The following is a 19,310-nucleotide window of genomic DNA, read 5'->3' as shown; positions in this document are numbered from 1 at the left end:
TTTGTTTTTTTTAATCTACAAAGAACCTTGATTACAAATGAAGCACAACATATCCATTTACCCAATCAAGTCAGTTTTCTGGCCTTGCCATGAACAAACAGAGGGCCCTCTGATACGGTGCATTTGAGAAAATAATGGCGCATTTAAAGAACAAAAAGTTCTCAGGAAGAAAAAGTAGCCCATCTAACAAAAGAAGATTAAAATTATAATTATTTAGATTCCCTGTAAACACAAGATATCTAATCATTTTTTTAAATTATTACCACGTATGTCTTGAGCTTAAAAGTTTGTCTATTTATACTGGCAGGTAGTGTTTTGTATGGCAAAATTAAAGGATAAATTCAGTATTTTTCAAATCAAACGTACTTCTTCACAATTGGAAGTATATTTTAATTTGCTACATGCTCTACAGTGAAGCACTTTTTTTTTTTTTTTTAATTTAAAAACTACCTAGCCTGTTCTTGCTCTTTAAAATAGAGGTGATTGTTGCCAGGGCTCGAACATGAATACAAAAGCCTCATCAAATAGGTCTACTTTGAAGAAGCAAAGGTTTTGATTTTAAGAAAACGTGCCTTCCATGTTTCTGAGGCATGCTCATGAAAAAAAAAAAAAAAAAGTAAACTAGAAGGAATAAGCTTTACTACAGATTCTTGGTACTATTTTCTTGAGGGAAAAAAACATTTTCTGTTCGCAGTGACTGTCAGGAGCAGGGTTTTGACATTTTCATTCCCCACATTTCCGTAGCTTCATATTATCCTACTCTTGTTTCTGCAGTTTTGTTTCTTCAAGGGTTACATTCTGCCATGGCTTGTAACAAATGATGCTCTTCACAAAAGCATGCCAAGTGTATGGTAGGGTGGCGGACCTGTCAGTGTGCCCTGAAATCTTGTGACTTGAATACACATCTGCCATGATTGAAAACAAGCACCAGCGCTGGCTACAAATGCATACTCAAATCATAAAATTAATTTCTTATGATATGTGGACAATTTTTTTTTTTCAGCCAATGCTGGCATACATATTGGATCACATACAGCCATAGTGGTTTATGGACAGATATACACTCAAGTTGTAGGAGGACTGTTTTCCTAGATGGCACCTACCTTTCACTTGTTACATTTTCTGTTCTTGTTTTACATGCCAAATGGCTGCGTGGTGCATGTTGACGCAGGGTGCACTTAAGTTTTTTATTTATACTTTGTACACAACAACATACAGTGGAACCACGGTTCACGAACGGCTCGGTACACGTACAACTCGGTTTACGACCAAAAAGTTCGCCAAACTTTTGCCTCGGTACACGACCACACACTCGGTATAAAAACAAGCCAGTTTCCCTTTCGGTTTGTGCGCGCTGATGATTTCCGCACGTGTTGCATTGTTCTCGGTCAGACGTGAACTGCTGAACTGCTGCAATGTAAGAGAGAGAGAGAGAGAGAGAGCAGGCAGGCTCGTGTGCTGATGAGAGAGAGAGAGAGCAGGCAGGCTCGTGTGCTGATGAGAGAGAGAGAGAGAGAGCAGGCAGGCTCGTGTGCTGATGAGAGAGAGAAAGAGAGAGAGAGAGAGCAGGCAGGCTCGTGTGCTTATGAGAGAGAGAGCAGGCAGGCTCGCGTGCTAGAGAGAGAGAGAGAGAGAGAGAGAGAGAGAGAGAGAGAGAGAGAGAGAGAGAGAGAGAGAGAGAGAGAGAGAGAGAGAGAGAGAGAGAGAGCAGGCAGGCTCGCATGCTAGAGAGAGAGCGCGTGCAGCTGAGAGCGAGCCTGTACGTGCTGCTGAGCAGGGAGCCTGGGTGTTTGTCAGTGTTATTCAATGTTTTTACATTAGTTTACTATTACACTGTGCATTCTATGGTGTAATTAACTATATTTGTGCTTAAAAATATTTTAAAAAATATATTTACATACAGTTCGTACGGTCTGGAACGGATTAATTGTATTTACATACAATCCTATGGGGGAAATTGTTTCGGTTCACTGTATCTGAACTGATCAAAATGCACTGTATTTGTTATGAAAGCCCTGCATTTTTGAAAGAAGTAAGCCCACCTGCATGTCGATCCTAAATACAAGTTTGTGTGGCATGTCATGTGTACAAACGGTAACAAAAATACTGAGAAAATTAAAAAGATCAACTATGTGATAGTGTCACAGAAAACGATTAAAGCACCACAAACCAAGTATTGAATTGTAAAGTACATGCTGATTGATCGTATTACACTTTTTGTTTGTCTAGTGGTCTACAAAACAAGGCCACCAATTCATATGTGGGCAACAACATTCAATAATTGTAACAATTGTAACAGTGTTTGGGGATGATTTTTCAACATGAAACCACACTGTTGATGCTGAAAGGTTGCAGAGGAAAACGAGCAGATTTAAAAAGGCTGACCCTCACATAAACGTTTTGCTTGTTGCTTTTATTCATCTCTAAAATGACACTGGTACATTGTTTTGCAGTATGTGTGTAATCTCAACACTCAGATTAATACTCAATAATAGTCTTGTCCTGAAAATATGGATATATTTGGTAAATTCTAAGATTCTTGTTTGCAAAGAAGTGTTTCTTTGCAGCCTTTGTCGATTTTCGCAAAGCGCTCAACTCAGTTGATCGAGCTGCCCTGTGGGACATCCTGAGGATTCGCGGAATCCCTTTGTGGCTGCTGGATATCATGGCTGGCCTGTAGATTGGTACTGTGAGTGCTGTGCAGAGTGGAGGCAGGACATCTGCGTTTTTCCCAGTTGACTCTGGGGTTCGTCAGGGGTGTGTTCTTGCTCCTACTCTGTTCAATGATTGTATGGACTGGGTGTGGGGCAAGGTCGTGGGGTCCAATGGCTGTGGGACATCTGTTGGTGAAGAAAGGTTCATGGATCTTGACTTTGCCGACGACGCTGTGATCTTCGCAGAGTCAATGGGGGCTCTGATCGGGGCGCTCAAGAGACTAAGCAAGGAGTCTGAGTGTCTGGGCTTGCAAGTGTCCTGGATAAAAACCAAGATCCAGGCCTTTAATGACCTCTTGGGCACAGCCATCAGCAGTGTGTCTGTTTGCGGAGAGAGTGCTGACCTTGTTGAGAGGTTTACTTACTTCGGCAGTGACATTCATTTTTCTGGTGACTCTTCCTATGAAGTCAGTACACGGATTGGGAGAGCATGGAGGGTCATGAGGTCGCTGGAAAAGGGTGTGTGGCGCTCCCGATATCTATGCAAAAGGACGAAGGTCCAAGTCTTTAGAGTCCTGGTGCTTCCTGTCTTGCTATATGGTTGTGAGACATGGACACTAACCAGTGACCTGAGACGAAGACTGGACTCCTTTGGTACTGTGTCTCTCTGGAAAATCCTTGGGTATCGTTAGTTTGACTTTGTGTCGAATGAGTGGTGGCTCATGGAGTCCCAGATGAGGCACATTACCTGCATTATGAGGGAGCGTCAGTTACGGCACTACGGCCATGTGGCGCGTTTCCCCAAGGGTGATCCAGCTTGTAAGATCCTCATTGTTGGGGACCCAAGTGGCTGGACCAGACCAAGGGGTCGCCCACGTAATACCTGGCTGCGGCAGATAGAGGGTCATTTCCAGAGGGTGGGACTGGACCGCCTGTATGCCTGGGGGGTTGCAAACCGGGATCCCGAGTTGTTTTGTTGTGTAGTGGGTGCGGCAACGCACTGTACCAGTGCATGCTCCCCAACTGGACTTTAGATAGATAAGATAGAGATACTTTATTAATCCCAAGGGGAAATTCACATACTCCAGCAGCAGCAAACTGATAAAAAACAATATTACATTAAAAAATGATAAAAATGCAGGTATGATAGACAATAACTTTGTATAATGTTAACGTTTACTACCCCGGGTGGAACTGAACAGTCGCATAGTGTGGGGGAGGAACGATCTCCGCAGTCTGTCAGTGGAGCAGGACAGTGACAGCAGTCTGTCGCTGAAGCTGCTCCTCTGTCTGGAGATGATACTGTTCAGTTGATGCAGTGGATTCTCCATGATTGACAGGAGCCTGCTCAGCGCCCGTCGCTCCACCACGGATGTCAAACTGTCCAGCTCCATGCCTACAATGGAACCTGCCTTCCTCACCCATTTTAAAACCCAAAAATAGGCTAGGTATTTTTTAAAATTAAAAAAAAAAGTTATACTTTAAAACACAATTTCATGATGGTGAAGAAATAACTTGAAAAATACTGAACTTATCCTTTAAGGCATGGGTGGTTTTTCAGAACATGTGTTGATGTATTGCCAGCAAATTTCTATTTACAAGCAGCAAGCAGGTAGACTCGTGCATGCGGTCGTACACACTGGCAGCAGCCTCCATTGGCCTGGACATGGGAAAACTCCTCCAAAAACAACACAACTCTGTATGTAAATGGTCCATTAATTTAACCATGTAGTGAGTGCAGCAGTCATAGTGCTGCAGAGAAAAGGACAACAGGACCTCCTGAAGCTAATGCTCCCTACAAATGCTAGAAATGTGATGTACACAACAGCCATTTTGAAGGCATAAATAAAACTGGCAGCCCCAAAGTAGTCTGCTCTGGAGGGTCCTTGGTTTACCTTCATCAATATACCACGTGCTTTTTGATTTGGACTGTGGAGGGTGATCAACCGAAGTGCCATTTAAAGTGTAATAAAATTCAGATCTGCTCCTATTTCCAGACTGGGGAGTGAATCCTGCAGATGAGAAAGTGAATTATTAAAAGCAAGCCAGAACTGACACCAAAATGTAGTGCCTTACAAAAGTGGCTCAACTAATAATCAAAACTTGTGCCGATGTGAAGCATCTCCAAAACTCAGAGAAAACCATGTGCAATTACAGAGCCAAAAAAAGCCAGAACCCAAGAGATTATATAAAAAAAAAAACAGACAGACAGGAAGTTCTAGATTTTCCCGTCACAGAGCCATAGCTTTCAAGCAAGCAGCAGATGAAGGAGAAGGTACGTTGTTATAGAATGCAAGTCCTTTAGTGCACCCTGAATTTTTCTTGCTAAGGTTAACATACAAAATTAATAACACAGGTTTTGAATGAATTGATTACTGCTCTTAAAATTGAAAACAAACGGAGTTTGACATCACTCTTAACTATTATTGAACTTGTAACCTCGGATCCAAGAAATGGAAAACAAGCTCTCCAATAGGCTGAAAGGATTTAATCGCCACGATATTGTCTGTTATATACTACTCCCTAGACATTCCCTTGTCCACAATTATGGGACCCTTTGCCGTTTAATCATGATCATGAAATTGTTGTTACAACACAGCTACTGATCTATCAGGACACAAAACGCATTTGTTACCAGGGCTAGGTAGGAAACCTTGATTGATTCATTTTAGGCACAATGAGAGTATCCTGCTTGCACACCAGAGTATGATAGTTGTAGAGCCAGGATAAGAATTTTTAGAGATTTCATACAAATTTGTCTTGCAGTTTTAGATGCAAGCAGGTTACAGAACTTTTAGCAAGGCAAAACAAGATTTCTATCATTCAGGTTTCAAGCTCATCTCCTTAGGATACAGTTCTCAACAAAATACTAGTCAGAGAAGATACAGCCAAATCTACATTTTCCACACATCAAAGAAATTTTTAAAAGGCATTTATGTCCTCAGAACATTTTTTTTTTGTTTTTTTAAGGTGAACCAGTAATACCAGGGTGTTGTACCGTGTTAGCCATTATAAATGTAGTGAGAAGTCAAGTAAAATGACACCTTTTTTTTGCCCAACTAAAAAAAGATTACAATATGCAAGCTTTCAAGGCATCTCAGGCCCCTTGTTTACATCCTGCCTGAAGAAGGAGCCGAGTTGCCTCGAAAGCTGGCACATTGTAATCTTTTTTAGTTGGCCAATAAATGGGGTCATTTTATTCGACTTCTCACTACATAAGGTAAACAAACCAGTAATTAACAGTGGATGGCTGCTATGCTTCCAAGGACCAGAGGGTGGCACCATTGCACAATTTATCAACTAGAACATGTCAGGGTATCAAGTTCTCAATGGGCTCACCAGAAACCTTCAGTGGTCACTTATTACTGATGTACCTTTCAGATAGAAAGCACTTTTTTAACTACAGCACTACACATATCTCACTCTTAGTTCAGTGAAAATAATTAAATGCAACCCCAGCATCCTGAAAATAACTCAGCTAGTTCTAAAATGTACATAACCCAAGCTCTTCAATATTCCCACTCCAACGGGTACCTTTATTTTTTGGTTTGTTCTGACTAGACATATTTTTGTCTCCACTTCCCCTGGATGCAAAGCCATGTTTCTGTAAGTGCTGGTCCTGCATTGGAAACTCTGTAACTAATTAAAGGAAAAAAAGAAACAAAAAAATAGAAAAAAGAAATGAGTAAAATGTGTAAAAATGAAAGAAAGCATTGAACAAGACAAGACAAGAAACCTTCATCATTACCACTGGTCTGTTAAGATTCTTCATGACAGAAGAAAAAGGAAAAGAGCACATCAACTACAACAATCACTCCATTGTCACTCTGCCTCACGGCTTTTCACAAGCACAAAAAGAAACTCAACAAAACTCTGTCACCACCAACAAAAAAAGTAAACACATACAAAAAAAAGCGAAGTACACAATAGACTACAAAGCAGTCATTAAAGCTAAGAAAATACCAATAATTAGACAGAAACACAGGAATTGGTTTCGCCACAAAGAAAATGCAAACTGCTGGGGAGAGATACTGAATAAGCACCACTGACCTGGAATCACATCACAGAAGGGTACAAGACGAGTGTATTCCACGCTGGCAAAATTACACACCAACTTGCCGTTGATAAAGCCATTCCAATCACCAATGGGACGGTCCTGAAAACAAAAGAAAACCCCTCATATGATTACAGCTATAAAGTACAGCTACTTTCTAAGGTAAGAGTTGCTTTTAGATTTGGCTATTAATGTTGCCTCAGTCTGGTTACAGGATCAAACAGACAAAGGATTAACCGGATAGATTTAGGTAGATCCAGCTGCTTGAACTTATACACCGGCGTCAGTACTGGTGGGCCTCAACCACTAGCTGCCAACACAGGACCATAATCACCAGGAGTGTCACCTCCCTTGCAGGGAATAAGCATGATCTCAGGAGATATAATTAGCTAGAGATGAAGTGTGGATCAGACTGATCTCAGTTCCTGGGAGGGGTTTTACCAACCCTGGCATAACCAAAGAACACAGGTCAGAAATAGCTTATGTGCAATATCTGGATAACGTAGTAAGCACAACAAATCAAGTGGCCATGCTTCATCTTTAATTACAAGCATTTTAAACAGACATCCAGTATATCTCACTCACGTATTACTTACTGGCACCATCTCCCCTGGTGTCAGTAAAACCCAAGGAACTACAGTGCCTATAAAAAGTATCCACCCCCTTGGAAGTTTTCACACTTTACTATTATACAACATTGAATCACAGTGGATTTGACTTTTGTGACACCAGTCAACAGATCTGTTAATGTCATAAGTGAAAACAGATCTCTGCAAAGTGGTCTAAATTGATTACAAATATAAAACCCTTTAAAATGACACACCTAAATAAATTATCACTGATGCAGTCAGTTGGTTTCAGAAGTCGCTCAATGGAGAGCACCTGCCTGGGGTTCTATTGATTGTAGTATAAATGGACCCGCGTTTGGAAAGGCCAGCTTGTGGTGAGTCTGTATGGTGGCCTAACCTAAACAATGAAGACAAAGAACACTCAAAGCAACTCTGTGAAAAGAGGATTGAAAAGCACAAGTTAGGGGATGAAGACAAGATACGCCTTGGAGTTCAGTTATATCAAATATCAAGAAATGGAAAGCAGAGATGGAAATCTGTCTGGAGCAGGCCAACCGTAAAAAACTGAGCGACTGTGCAAGAAGACAACCAGCCAGAGAGGCCAACAAGAGACCTATGATAACTCCTGAACAGTCACAGCTTTATGGGAGATAGGAAAAGAGAAAGTCACTGCGAAAAACTAAGAGCACAAGGAAGACTCCAAAGGCTTTTTAACACTTAGTCTGCCTGCTTTGTTCAAATTCAAATGACGTTTTGTTAGTTAATTATTTAAGTTTGTTACTTTGCTTCAATTTCCAGTTAGTTTAGTTGTGTTTCAAACTGAAGACTTAAGAAAATATAGAAAACTGTATTTTTAAACAGTTATTTCTACGTATTAGAAAAGTATTATAAACACATGAGAAAACTAGACACTATATTTTACTAAGCATTAAGATGTAAGAGTTAGGATTAAAAAGACTTATGCCTACATATTTTTTATTATTCTGTATAGCTGCGTAAGCCCATGCTGTAAAAAGCCTGGGGTCCTAGAAACTATTGAAATTGTCAGAAAAAAAAAAAACTGAAATGTAGAGATGCCAGGTAATTGAAAGGAACTACTCTGGGCATCTCTCTATTTTTTTTGGAGGATTCGTTTTGCCGATGTGCTCGCCTCGCTTGTGCATTGGCAGCGGGAGGAAAAGTAAAAGGGATACCGTTTTGCCAATGTTAGTGGCTAAGTGACTTTGTCTTTCTTCTGAGGTTTCGTTTCTGCTGACGTGCTGGGCCCTCTTATGTTATTAGTGGCTAAACGAGTTTTTTGCTTCCTCGAAGGCGGAGCCCTTACCCTGACTCCACCTCTCACTTCCGGGCCGGACAGACGCACACTCTTCCGCGCATAAACGTTTATATGTAAGATAAGCTAGAAACCACCAATCATTTATTAAGCCAAAGGTTAGACATGCAGGAGAGCTGGAGAAAGATGGGCCCCTCACTTAGAGAGAGAGTGATTGTGAACTCTTTGGCTGTAAATTACAGTAGCAAGCAAGAATAGTCCTTATCAAACAGATAAGATAAACAGAGCAGGGTATGACATCCCCTTTAACTAAGAATTATTGGTGGAATCAATTAGAGCAGGACTACAGGAATGGAATGCTAGAAGTCAGATGAGGAAGAATAATGGCTTAAATGATAAGAATTGTAATAAAAAAGGTGCCCATTGCTGGGAGCTCATTGTTCCATCTTAAGCGAGTCTGTATGTGCGCCATACAATAAAGCTTAATTCTACTGTCTGTTCTGACGTCTCCGACTGCCTTCATTGGGGCTGAGGGCGCCCCGCCATGTCAGCCTGCTTCAACAAGAACTACACATATCAATAAATATCCTCTGGGTGTGCCGTGGAATACTTTCACTGGGCACAAATATTTTTTCCCCAGGAAAATATGTCATGGCAGGTATTTGCACAACTCTGCATTCTCCATAATTAAGGGGAATCTTATTTTAAAATTATGTGCTACTAAGCTTATGTGCTGAAAGACACGTTTCAAACAGCCAAAACGTACAACAGAAGACAAGCTCTGCTGATGGTCTACACTGATGTGCTTCAGTTTTAGGAGAGCAGACTTATCACGTTATTTTTATTCAACTGCATATTGATGCATATTTACTTTACAGCAGCCACAATGTGAACATAACTTCAATTTAGTTTATCTCAAATTATAAGTCTATTATCTTAAAACTTGTAAAATAAACATTAATAACAAATATGTACAATAACTGATTAACACTGAATAACATGTTAATGTTAGTAGGCGCATTGAGAGGACGTCCCCGCCTGCTCACATAATGAGTTTATCGTGTAAAATTAGGATGTCTGATCTGTGGTCTCACAGGGCTCTGCTCTTCATTTCTTGCCACCTCTACATGTGTTTTGATCGACCCAATCACAAGTAAATTTACACCAATTGCTGTCCAATTGCGTTGGTGGGAATCGCCGAGACTGAATCAGGTGCCGCTCTGGTTGAACGAGTAATTGTGTGAGACGTTTCATATGAATTGTGTTATATTTGTACCTGTGTATGTAATTGTTTTTTTTTTTTTTTAACCTTTTTATTGTTTTTAATGCTCCATGTTAATCCTCCGCTCATTATGCTATAAAACAGATTCCCCAATTACGGAACAGCAGAAGTGCACAGCGACTACCCCAGCACACAAAATGTCATGCATAATGCCCAGTATTTCATGTACAGTGGTTAAATCGGTACAGGGCCAGATCACATTCAGACCTCATGTGAACTTGGTACTACACCGAGACCTCCCTTTCCAAAGGGTCTTAGTACAGTTGTTTTAGTCAGCACCCAAGTGCGATTAGCTTGTTCACATCTACCTAAACCAGGGTTCTCAAACTCTGGTCCTGGAGGGCTGCAGGTTTTCATTCTAACCCTTCTCTTAATTAATGACCTGTTTTTACTGCTAATAAACTTCTTCTGAATTAATGTTAATTGACTTGGTTTTTAAGACTTGTTCCCCTTAATTTCTTCATCGTTCCTCTTAATTGCTTCATTTCTTTCCTTAAACGGCACCCAAACAGAAATGAAATGTGAAGTGAGTGAGCCAACAGAAGAGCAACTAAGTGAGGGCCTCAATCTCCAGCCAATTTCACTCCAACCAGCTACTTAATTAGGCACCGATTCTTGTTATTAATTAAATCCATTATTTAATTCCATGGCTTGTTGCTGCTCTCACTGTGCAATAGCAAACATTTCAGAAACTGTTGATTTTCTCTTTTCTAAGAGCACTGTTAAAATGTTTTGTGGACCTGAGCACATCAACATTCCTGAGACCTTCATCTTTCTTTACATTTAGATATGTAAACAAATTCCAATTCATATTATGTGATATGATCTACTGTTAAATTCTGTTCCGTACTTGTAAAATTTTTATACTGTATTGAGGACTTGTTCTGTTCTTTTTGACACCCACTGCACACCCAACCTACCTGGAAAGGGGTCTCTCTTTGAACTGCCTTTCCCAAGGTTTCTCCCATTTTTCCCTACAAGTGTTTTTTTGGGAGTTTTTCCTTGTCTTCTTAGAGAGTCAAGGCTGGGGGTTGTCAAGAGGCAGGGCCTGTTAAAGCGCATTGGGGCACTTCCTGTGTGATTTTGGGCTATACAAAAATAAATTGTATTGTATATTGTATGATGGGCACAGTTTGCTGGTCAGGTTTTGGCTCAGTTTGTATCTCATTATTGTTTGGCTGCTAATTAAGGAAATAAAAAATTAAGGGGTCGGAGTATTCAAGAGAAAATCAATTACAATTAATTCAAAAGAAGTTAATTAGCAGCAAAAACAGGTTACTAATTAAGAAAAGGGTTAGAATGAAAACCTGCAGCCACTGCAGCCCTCTAGGACTGGAGTTGGGGACCACTGACCTAAACAAACCAGACTAGAGCTCGAAAGGAAAAATGGTCTAAACAAACAAGGCATGAAAACACCTTAAAGTCAGCTGAAAGAAGGTTCTGTCATCTGATAAGACTAAAATCGAGCTTTTTGGCCATTAAAGTAAACACCATGTTTATTCAAAGCACACCATCTCCACCGTAGAGCAGCATCATGCTGAAGGTATAATTACCTGCAGGAGGCCCATGAAGGCCGGTGAGGGTAGAGGGTAAATGAATGCAACAAATTACAGGGAAATCCTGGACAAAAACTGCAAGCAGTTTGAAAGAAACCTATGAATTGGGAGATTTGTTTTCCAGTAAGGCAACAACCCTAAGCATGAAGCCAAAACTACACAGGGATGCTCGAAAACAACAAGGTTAATGGAATTAAAGTCCAGATCTCAATCCAACTAAGAACTTATGACTGGACTTGAAAAAGAATGTTCACTCACAATCCTTATGCAACCTGACAGAGTCTGAGCAGCTTTACAAAGGAAAATGAGTAAAAACTGCAGTGCCCTGATGTTCAGAGCTGATGGACCCGAGACCTGAGCACACTGATTCATGGCTGTTATGGCTGCCAAAGGTGCATCTACTAAATATTGACTACTGAAAGAAGTAAATACTTATGTGGTCAGTTATTTTGTGTTTTATACCTGTAATATTCTTAGATGTCAAAAAAGCAAATTAAATGCACTGTGATTCAACTTTGTGTGAAAATAAAACAAAAAAAGTATTCACCCCTTTGGACTTTTTTATAAGATATTGCTAGTGGTTGGTTGTGGGGGGGATCTACAGTAAGACATTGTTGGATGTAATTTTTACATCACTTGAGTTGGAATCTGCTATCTATGAAACCTATAGAGCCACCAGAAGCCTTTTGGGGCTCAGGTTATCAACTACATAATATTGTACTTCTATAAATACATTGTTAATTTTTAATATGACTCATTATTACAAAACCATTTTATAAAACAAAAATGTGATATCTCTGTATTTCATGAGATAACTAAACACAAATGAAAAATGCTCCAACTTTCAAGGTAATGTCTGACATGAAAGGTCACCCAGCGAGCTTACTTACCATGTCTACACCTACAAAGTACTCATAGCCATCATTCAGGCTCAGCATGTCACAGTAGATAACTGTGCCATACTCTTTAGAACCGTCCTGAAGTTTCACCAACACTCTAGAATTTATCTCCAGAGTAAAATATTCTGTGTCTCTGGGGTCTACTAGAGGAGCATGATCAGATTCCAAATCCTGGTCTTCCTCTTCCTCCTCCTCTTCCTCTTCCTCATCTTCCTCATAGTCCTCCCAGAGTTCAAGTTTGTCCAATGCGACAAAAACACCACACTCGTCCTCACAGCGAAAGATCTGCTTGCCTTGATAGGATCCATCCGTAAAGCCGTGGCCTCTTCCTTCTTCCTGTGGGTCAAGAACATGAATAGTCAGTCACGAAGAACAAAGATGTTCCCTCAGAATGATGCACCACAATCGGTGCTTAGGCTCACAGGCTTCTTTCATACCAGTTTCACCAACCTTCAATACAAATACACAGAACAGTGGGAAGACGGAATCAAACCGAATACTTTTTGTTTTAAAAACATGAGCCCGTAATCAAACATTATCACAATATCTCAGAAAGTAGAATAAACATTTGGTTTAAAAGAAGAGAAATACAGTTAAATAAATAAATAAAAATCAGTAAAAAGGTCTCCTCTCCTCTAATGTGAAATAATTAATACACTGAGATGGATTTTTCATCTAAGAGTGGGAATGCACAGAAGTCCGGTTTTGACAAATTACTCTGAGTGGTGGCAGGCAGTTAACTTATCTGTGGCTTAGACATCTGTCAAGTCACAACTACAAAAAGTTGATACATTCTCACAGTGGGCAAATGAAAACTGTTGACATACATGTTCTTGTTTAGTTGGTTTAGAGAGGGGTTCAATAAAATGTTACGACTTACTAAAATTGCAGACTTGATTTACTCATTCTTGATTACCAAGTGCGCCTAAACTAGGGGTCCTCAATCACGGTCCTGGAGGGCCGCAGTGGCTGCAGGTTTTTATTCCAACTAGTTTCCTAATTAGAAAGCAGTCCATGCTGATAATGAAACTTGGTATTGAACTGTTTGGCTTGTTAATGCTTGCATTCACCCGAGAGCAATTTTAATTGCACTGTGGAGTTTCCTTCTGTGAGAACTCTATCCAAGTGTTTTGTGGATCAGAACAGGTTTAAACTTAATGGTCCTTCCAATTCCCCTCTCATTCATTTCTAAACATTTTTATCACAGATACTTCATGGTAAGCTTGTGAGCTGGAGAACTGCTGGTTTATTGGTTATCTGCATCTCATTATGAACTAATGTCTGATTAAGAAACCAGGCAACAATTAAAACTTAAATGCAGCTGTTAAAATCTAAAATAAGTAATTAAGGGTTCTGAATGGTAACAGGCAAGAGAACTAAAATTAAGCCCAAAAAACGTTTTGCTTTAGTAGTAAATAAAAGGGTTCTAATTAAGAAATTGGTTAAAGTGAAAACCTGCAGCAACTGCAAACCTCCAGGACTGTAATGGAGGACCTCGGATCTACAAAGTAGCTAAAATTTGTATTTGATGAATGAAAGCACTAACAAGGCATAGAGTTAAACACCAATTATCATTATCAGTAAGGACGGAGTTCTAATTAGGACACTGGCTGGAATGAAAACCCGTAGGACTGTGATTGAGGACCACTGGCTTAAACGGATTTTTTCAAAAATAACAAAGAGTCCACATTTGAAGAACATTTTATCTACACTACTATAATACTATGCACAAGCTGGCAGAGTAACACATTAAAGTGGCCAGATCCTACCGAAGCACCACGCGCCATTACATCTTGCGGTTTCAGATGCTTTTGCATCAGGTGCCCCCTAGAATTCCCATATCAGACCCTAATTTGAGAACCTCTAAGTCAGACTACAAGCTCCATATGTTTTTATGCACTCTGCTTTTTTTGTGTCATTGTCAAGTTTCCTCCCCATCTCTTAGGCACACAAGTTTAAATAAAGTAAGCCCATGTATTAATCTGGCCCAAGTTATTTATTGTGACAGCCTTAAAGCTAACAGCTTCAAGAATAAACATGTTCAAAAGTTTCACAATACATGTTAAACATTACACTACACAAATGACAACATTCACTTGGAAGCAAAGCGATTTTCATGACATCAAAAGACTACAGTTTGTATGACAGCTGAAAAACAGAGGTCCACTTCATTGGGATCAGTTGTTTAGTATCTGCTCACGTGTAAGTCCTTTTCAGTTTCTGTTAGTCAGGTCTTATTTAATGCTGGCCCATATCCCCTGTTTGATGTGTGAATTCTTTTCCAGTGGCAGAATGTGCAGTAGGGATATCTGATCGAATGTTGCTATTTGAAAATAACTTAAAAAAATAAAATAAAATAAAATAAAATAAAAGGTCTTCTTTGAAGGCTAAGGCTGACAATCAATTGTGAAAACAAAGGTTCTTCGATTTACCTGCGCTAATTTTGGCATCCTGTTACTCCAGACATGCGTTGCAAAGCTGCAGAATTTTCCTGAGGTTTTTGTGCTTCACTTCCACAATCAGTCTTGTCATAATTTTGAATGGTTAGCTTGTTATCTTCTTGAGTAAAACTTAGTCAGACCCCCTTTTTTCCTTTCCCTGTCCCACTGCTGTGCACTTTCATCTACATGTGTGCTCTGAGCATTTTATCTAAACGCCTCTCCTAAACCTACAAGTATAGTTTTGCATCCAACTCTGTCCATTTACTCTTAAACCTGAGATCCCTGACTGTTTAATGGCAAGACCATCTCCTTAAAGCAAATGGAAAATAACTGTCATAATTCTGATTTTCCTTTTATTAAAAAGTGTGTTAAAACACTAACTTTCACAAGCCTCGTCAGCAAACACAACATGTCCCACAATTAGTCTATGATTTTACGTGGCTGCTGGCTTGGAAAATAATACCTAAAACAATGAAGTACAATTAAAAACATTCAGGCCACCTTTAGTAAAATACAGTATTGCTGGATCTCTAACAGAGGGAAAAAATGTAGACCATGATCTGATGCTGTGAGACAGGCCACAGGTGTCATCTGGATTTAATTATGAATGCAGTAAGATATCCTTCTGCTGTGCATTGTACACTTCCTAAGTATTAAAACAAGTCTGTCTTCAACCTGCCTGCCTGCTCTTTTACTTTGATCGCTATTCTCACACTACCACTGTCTTAATAACTGACCTGAATTTCTCCTGATATTAAACTGCTCTGCCTGTGTCCATTTGGCACGGAGACATGTCACAATACGTTTGCACCACAGGACTCCAGCCGAGTGTACAAGCAGGGCCCATGCAACAGAGTCATAAGGGATTCATGATTTGCAGAGTAAAACAAAATATAATAATAATAAGTTGCATTTATAGAGTGCCTTTCACAAACCCAAGGTCGCTTTACATACAGAGTAAAAAAATTAATAAATAAATCACACAGAAGACAAAAGTTTGTCTAAGAGGAAAGTTTTAGGTTGAGATTTAATGGTGGACAACGAAGAGCAATCTCAGACAGACTGAGGAAGACAGTTCCAGAGTTGAGGGACCTGCCTGCCAGGGTGGAGAGTCTGGTGGATGGGACAGTCAGGAGAGAGTGACAAGGAGTGTAAGGAGCTAGGAGCCTAGTGCGGTAGAGAGGGGCAAGGTTAATGTAGGGCTTTGAAGGTGAGAAGCAGAATCTTGAATTTAATCCTTGATGGAAACCGATAACCAGAGAAGTTGGGAAGGAAAAGAGGAGATGTGAGCAGAACACGCTTTGTGTGGGTGAGGACTTTGGCTGTGGAGTTCTGAATGTATTAAAAATATTGTAGCAAAGTGCAGTGCCACCAGTATAAAAGGATTTCAGCTGCCTTGGTCAGATGGCTCTAACTGCAGCCTGCGATACCTATGACAGGTCAGGTAATGCCCACAACATCAGTCACAAAATGCCCTTCGAGTTAGATAACCCTCCCACAACCCTAATCTTAACCAGAGTGTAACGGGGCATGCAGTGGGCATTTCATGACTGATGCGGAGGCCATTTTGTGATGATGGAATTGTGGTCTGCAATTATACTCTGTTGGCCTTTGTTTGGCTGCTTTTATGGCTCACTGTCCCAAAAATGATTTGCACACCCAGCCGTCAATACTAGACTGAAACAAAGACAACGGGATTTTGATGGCTCTTTTATTTTTAAATAACAGTTGTCAGAGTGCCACTAGGATTCTTTCTTTTGTTTCTGCTGTTTTTCCTTACTACTCTGGCCATAATAATAAAGTATAAAATAATGGTATGTACAGCACAAACGTAAATGTAACACCTAGAATATTTAATGCAAGTTTGAATATATTTGAATTTTACTTATTTTTAATTTACCGTATATACTTGCGTTTCAGTTCTCCTGCAGGTAAGTCGGGACTTGATTTTACCGTATATAATTTCTGGTATTTTATAACGTCGGTCGTATAAGTTGATTGCGGAAAACTCCTGCTATTGGTCCAAGAGATTATGATATGCTAACGCCCACCTGACAGAGTAACCACAGAGCACACGGCCTTTTGTTTCTATGTATTGTGCCTACGTGACCACACGGTGATACCTGAACCATTCCGAAGCGATGATTGCACTGTTTTGTGTTTTTGTATCTCACACCCTCATACACCTTTATCGTAAGAGCATTCCTTATCTACGATGGAGCGTTCAATCAGAACAAAATATGAAGCTGGTTTAAAAATTAAAAGTCATTGAAGGAGCGAAAGAAATTGGTAACTGTGCTGCTGCAACAAAATTCAATGCATTTGAGAAACTGATGCAAGATTGGAGGAGGAAAGAAGATGTAAAAAATAAAATTAAGTGTCGCATTTTTGAACAGGCATATAAGTTGGGGTCTGATTTTATGATCGATTTTTTGGGATTCAAGACCCAAGTTATACGCGAGTATATATGGTAAATATTCAAACCTTACTTTATTGGCTAATTTGACAGCCCTAATGTGCAGCTTGCTAATCTTCTTGGACAGACAGCTTACTTATTTCTACCTTACATCATTAGGTTTTTTTAGTTATAACTACTGATATGAAATCTTTTTTTACCAAGGTAATTCATGTTCTGAGCAAGATTGTGTTTGAACAGCTGCCGAGACGGTGCATGCAGCTCTGGAGAAGAGTGTGTTTTATGACAGGACTGTCCCTTCACTTCACTGGGCTAAGTGGACCCCAGCTACTGGTGAACATCACTTCAAAACGTCAGCACTGTCTTTTCAATTAAGACTGCAGCTAGAATGGAACAATTCCCAGTAGGGACAATTTCATGTGGATTGTGTTGTCAGGCCATACAAACACAGAGACAAACACACACACACACACACATAATCTAGTTTCTATATAAAATACATGAACTGACAAGGCAACGTTTTAGCAAACAGACAGTTTTCTGCTTTCCGCAGTGACAGAAACTGTCTTCACTAAGCATTTTAAAATGCTGAGAAATGGAGGAAGAAAAGGTTACAACTGCATAAAAGCTAAAACACAGTGTGAACTTAAAATTAATAAAACAAACAACAATTATGAAGAGCAGGAAATATGAAGCACTCAGGCGTAGGGCTGTGGAGTCAGAGTCGAGGAGTCCGAGACAATTTTGGGTACCTGGAGTTGGGGTCGGAATCAGCAAAAATGTACAGACTCCGACTCCTAATAAATTTAAATTGTAATGAAAAAATAAAAATACAGCAAGTTCAAATGTTCCATTTCACAAACAACAGTCATAATTAAGTACTTCTCTGCTGTAAGTAGTTGTGTTACTACTAGTGTGAAGTTCAGCTGAGCTATTATACAAACTGACATTCACATATTGTAATCTGGATTATGGTACCTTACAAAAAGTGTTTTCATTTTATTTCAGATATAATGTGTTTAACAAGTTCATTTGAGTGTAAACAAGTGTAGTGATGTAGGTGGAGGTGATGTGTGTTCAAGGGTTCTTGTCTTTTGTTTAAACTGGCCAATACGGTAGATTTTCAGCTTCCTAGCCAGTAGTTCTATGGTTAAATGACGTGTATGTTGTCTTCCTTTATTCAACATGGAAAATACATTAGCATATCAAATACAGAGGATTTGGATTCGGGGAGTCAGAGTCGGAGTCAGAAGTACCAGAAACTAAGAAGTCGGAGTCGAAGGATTTATCTACCGACTCCACAGCCTTGCTCAGGGGAACGTTCATTCTCTGACATATCAAAATCTCAGAACACAGCTTTCTTGTAACATCCTCATTTTTCTTCCCAAAAAAAAAAAAAGGCAGGCTATGAAAACTTAAGCCGTCATCAACAATCTGAGAAACAGATATATTTGGCACAAGCATAGCTTCAGAAACATTAAACAATCATTTTGCTGGCCCATGGGAGTTCCCTCTTTGTACTCCACGACATTTTTCAAAAGATCTCTAACAGCACTCTGTTGTATTTGCCCATATCCTCTTACAACCCAAGGGCGTTAAACTAGTTTAAAACGGGAGTGACGGTTGTTATGTTCATGACACCACAGGAGGAGAACTTGGTCCGATTAATTTTATACCCTATTTCTTGCTGTATGCAGGAGATTCCTAACAAATGCAACCAAAAAAATATTGTTGCATTATATAAAAAGGGGGATCAGGCAGCTCCAGTAACTATATACAGTGCATCCGGAAAGTATTCACAGCGCATCACTTTTTCCACATTTTATGTTACAGCCTTATTCCAAAATGGATTAAATTCATTTTTTTCTTCAGAATTATACACACAACACCCCATAATGACAACGTGAAAAAAGTTTACTTGAAGTTTTTGCAAATTTATTAAAAATAAAAAAATTGAGAAAGCACATGTACATAAGTATTCACAGCCTTTGCCATGAAGATCAAAATTGAGCTCAGGTGCATCCTGTTTCCCCTGATCATTATTGAGATGTTTCTGCAGCTTAATTGGAGTCCACCTGTGGTAAATTCAGTTGGTTGGACATTATTTGGAAAGGCACACACCTGTCTACATAAGGTCCCACAGTTAACAGTTCATGTCAGAGCACA

General features: G+C 39.7%; 1 protein-coding gene and 1 long non-coding RNA gene across 7 annotated transcripts in view; one reads left to right on the top strand and one right to left on the bottom strand.

Moving 5' to 3' along the window:
* LOC127529182 (uncharacterized) overlaps positions 1-19,310 on the top strand; it is a 333,856-nt gene that overhangs the window by 195,966 nt on the left and 118,580 nt on the right. The window lies entirely within an intron of this gene.
* cylda (cylindromatosis (turban tumor syndrome), a) overlaps positions 1-19,310 on the bottom strand; it is a 54,266-nt gene that overhangs the window by 23,535 nt on the left and 11,421 nt on the right. For 5 of the 6 annotated variants that reach the window (XR_007935862.1, XM_028809276.2, XM_028809277.2 and 2 more), the window contains exons 3-6: positions 12,279-12,623; positions 6,705-6,810; positions 6,189-6,293; positions 4,550-4,666 (exon numbers count right to left, since the gene is read on the bottom strand). Coding sequence is in view for 5 of the 6 variants with exons in the window: in XM_028809276.2 (XP_028665109.1) it covers positions 4,550-4,666; positions 6,189-6,293; positions 6,705-6,810; positions 12,279-12,623 (673 nt within the window). In the remaining variant the exon portion in view is untranslated. The remainder of the gene's footprint in view (positions 1-4,549; positions 4,667-6,188; positions 6,294-6,704; positions 6,811-12,278; positions 12,624-19,310) is intronic. The other variant, XM_028809278.2, reaches the window with a different exon arrangement.

The sequence above is a fragment of the Erpetoichthys calabaricus genome, chromosome 9, assembly GCF_900747795.2.
Source record: "Erpetoichthys calabaricus chromosome 9, fErpCal1.3, whole genome shotgun sequence".
Classification (NCBI taxonomy): Eukaryota; Metazoa; Chordata; class Cladistia; order Polypteriformes; family Polypteridae; genus Erpetoichthys; species Erpetoichthys calabaricus.
Note: the sequence above shows the minus strand (reverse complement) of the source record. Positions and strands in the feature narration are given on the sequence as shown.